At 33.0% G+C, this 3579-nt stretch overlaps 1 protein-coding gene across 1 annotated transcript; it reads left to right on the top strand.

The window, feature by feature from the left end:
• Window positions 1-528: 528 nt before the first annotated feature.
• Window positions 529-3065, top strand: PHR26 (MYB-CC domain-containing transcription factor PHR26). The gene is made up of 6 exons (NM_001363727.1): window positions 529-867; window positions 1263-1339; window positions 1506-1572; window positions 1685-1751; window positions 2031-2073; window positions 2240-3065. The coding sequence occupies exons 1-6, from the start codon at window positions 690-692 to the stop codon at window positions 2873-2875; spliced, it is 1068 nt and encodes a 355-aa protein (NP_001350656.1). The 5' UTR covers window positions 529-689; the 3' UTR covers window positions 2876-3065.
• The last annotated feature ends 514 nt before the right edge of the window (window positions 3066-3579 follow it).

Genomic DNA, 3579 nt, shown 5'->3' with positions numbered 1-3579 from the left:
CAGATGTTATTATAAATGATTAAAATTAAAATACACAAGTTATAATAAGTGTGGATTTACTTATAATTGTATAAATAGATAGAGAAAGAGAAAAATAAAAGCACAAAAAGTTGTACATTATGTAATTGTATACTGTCATTTATAGTTTGTTAACTTTTGTTATATTTATTTTAAATGTTATATTTGAAAATAAAAAATTCTGTAGAAAAATCTTTACACCAGTTGTATATATAAATTAAAATCTATATATTTTATAAAAATATAAATAATGAATGGTTTTATATGATGAAAGGAGTGAAAAAGTTATGTGAAAGAGAGAGATAAAACCACTGTAACAATGTATAAAAATAAAATTATATGATTGATATTACAGCCAAAGGTTGAAATGAAAGAGAGGCGGTGACTTTTACAAAGGAAGGCTTACATGTTAGAATAAGAATGCTTTATTCCTTTTTAAGAAAAAAAATAAAAAAACAAATATTTTTTGTTTAATACATTCTTTTTAAGCAAGGTAGCACTTCCCTTATTCTCTATACTTTAGAGGAGGTAGCTATAGCTAAAGCCTTGCACAACCTCCATTTTCCTCTTCAATTAAAACGCATCCTATTCATCCCTCATAGCATCGAATTTGTTCTTGAAGTTCTTGGTATTCTTCCTAGCTTCTTCTCATCTTAGAGAAAGAGTGAGAGATGGAACGAATGTTCCCTCCTAAGAAGCCTTCAACTATGAATTCCCATGACAGGTCCATGTGTGTGCAAGGGGACTCAGGGCTTGTCCTCACCACTGACCCAAAGCCACGCCTCCGTTGGACTGTTGAACTACATGAACGCTTTGTTGATGCTGTTGCTCAGCTTGGAGGACCTGATAGTACTATTCTAACACCCCTTTTAATTTGTTATTTTCTTTCATTCTGGGCAAACTATATACTATATATACATAATAATATTTATTTGCATGTCCATATGTATGATATTCGGTTGATATCTGTTAATATATACTTTTCCGTATCCACTGATTAGGAGCTAATCCTTTGCTCTCAGCCGAAGGATATCCGCGTTCGCCAAAAAAAAAAAAAGAAGACCATCATGGACATTCATGTGCCAATTTACACCCAAACATATAAATGGAAATGTAATATTTGATATGATATGATAAAAAGTGAAATAAAATAGAAAAGCAAAAGGTGTTAATTTAGTGTATTCATGTGTTCATGTATTATTATTCTTTTAGTAACTCTTTCCTTTGTGTTCTATGATTTGCAGAGGCCACTCCTAAAACAATCATGAGGGTTATGGGAGTGAAGGGTCTCACCCTTTACCACCTTAAGAGCCACCTTCAGGTTCGAACACAAACCATATTCAATTAATTCCACACTTCTTTTACTTTTCATTTTATCACACTTTTGTGAAACCGTCTATTTCTCTGGCTGTTTTGTTGCCTCTCTTTTCTTCTTTTTCCCCTTTCCTTTATGTTCGGTGATTAATTTATTCTTCTGAGTTTCATAGAAATTCAGGCTTGGAAAGCAGCCCCACAAGGATTTCAATGACCACTCGATTAAGGATGGCATGAGAGGTGACTATTCTTCTTAATTTCTAATTACTTAATTTTCATTTTGTTTAAGGTTTTATCTTTACAGTTCATGAAGTTCTTCTACATATATTCATTGCATCTTTTATCCTGGCAGCTTCGGCTTTAGAACTTCAAAGAAATATCGGCTCCTCTTCTGCCATGATTGGCCGCAACATGAACGAGTATGCTTAGTTTAATTCTATCTTCTATTAAATCCACAACCACAACAAACGAAATTCGAAGAGAATTTTCCACCCTCTATTATATTCTTTAAATTTACTTATTTTTTTAGTTTATTAAAATAAATTATGTGTGTGATTTAACTTATTTTAAGAAAAATAAATATTTTTTTCCTGACTGGGAGATTATTTTTTTGATTATTTCTCCAAAAAATCAACTTCCAAACATGTCCTAAGTTTTTCCCTTGATTCTTTTAATTGGGTTGTTGATGCTCTATTTAGGATGCAAATGGAGGTGCAGAGAAGATTGCATGAACAACTAGAGGTAAACACGACCTTTTAAAAAGTCCATGTTTTTTCTTTATCAGGCAAAAAAAGTGGTTATATTTATGTGGGTACAAATTAAGGGTACTCAACCCTATTAAAGTCCATATGTAATTATATCTCTTAAGTTTGAGATGGGTTTAATTAGGTGCATCATGGTCTGGCAGGTTCAAAAGAACCTTCAGCTGAGGATTGAGGCTCAAGGAAAATACATGCAGAGTATATTGGAGAAGGCTTATCACACACTAGCAGGAGAAAACATGGCCACAAACATGAAGGGTATGGGAGCTCCTCTAGGCACCACTGAAATGGGGGTCATGAAGGAATTTGGTTCTCTCAATTACCCTTCTTTTCAAGATCTTAACATTTATGCCAGTGGTGACCAACAACTTGATGGCTTTATGCCATCTAATAATAACAATGAAACTTTGTTTGTGGGTAAGAAGAGGCCTAATTGCCCCTATAGTGGTAGTGGAAAGAGTCCACTGATTTGGAGTGATGATCTCAGGCTTCAAGATTTGGGAACAGCTTCATCATGCATTAGTCCTCAAGATGACCCTTTCAAAGGTGATCATAAGGTTCAGATTTCACCACCATCAATGGATAGTGATCCCATATCGGAGATTTATGACACAAAACCAATGATACTCCATGGAGAAAGTGTAAGTGATCAGAACAAATTTGATGCATCTATGAAGGTAGAAAGGCCTTCTCCAAAAAGATCACCACTTCAACCAGATAGGACTAGTCCTATGATCAATTCTAGTTCTGTGGCACAAGGTAGAAGCTCCCCATTTGGTTGAGAAATATAATTAATTTTCGCAATTATCTAATTGACTAATTGTATGAGACATAGAGTTTTGAATTGGTGTTAGAGTTCTAAGGTTATTTCCTCCCAAGTGCTATTATTTATAATATAAAAGGCCTTTGCATGGCAAATAAAAGGCTCATTCTAATGCTCTAATATATATTGAAGAACGTTACTATTTTGTACTTGAACATGAGCCCTCTCATATGTTCTTACATCGAAAACTTTTTGATGCATAAGTACTGTACTTGAACTTTAATTTCACACCTAATTGGGGTGTACATATATAAGATATAGAGAGATAGGAATTTAAGATAAAAATAAATAAATAAACGCAATGAGTATAATATTATGAGAAAGAAAGAGGAAGGTTGAGAAGAATATAATGTGAATGCATAAAATAAATTAAAATCATAAAAATTTGAATAATGTCGTATTTTATTTTTTTTTGCCCACTTTGAAATATTAACAGCCACTCTAGGCATAATTGCTTAAAAGTGTGCAATTGTTGTAGATTGAGCAATTGGGTTTAAGTTGATAACAGTACTACACACGAATTTAAAGTGACAGAAAATTATGCTACTCTTTTTAATTTAGTTGTAGCAATAAAGGCACTCTAAGTTTGACATGCATATGTAGAACATTCTTTGCGTCGCTATTAAGCAGTTTCTTCTTGTAGTTTACAATTGGGTGGAAATA

Source organism: Glycine max, chromosome 15, assembly GCF_000004515.6.
Source record: "Glycine max cultivar Williams 82 chromosome 15, Glycine_max_v4.0, whole genome shotgun sequence".
Taxonomy (NCBI): Eukaryota; Viridiplantae; Streptophyta; class Magnoliopsida; order Fabales; family Fabaceae; genus Glycine; species Glycine max.
The sequence above is the reverse complement of the archived record's forward strand: the minus strand, read 5'-3'. Positions and strand labels throughout refer to the sequence as shown.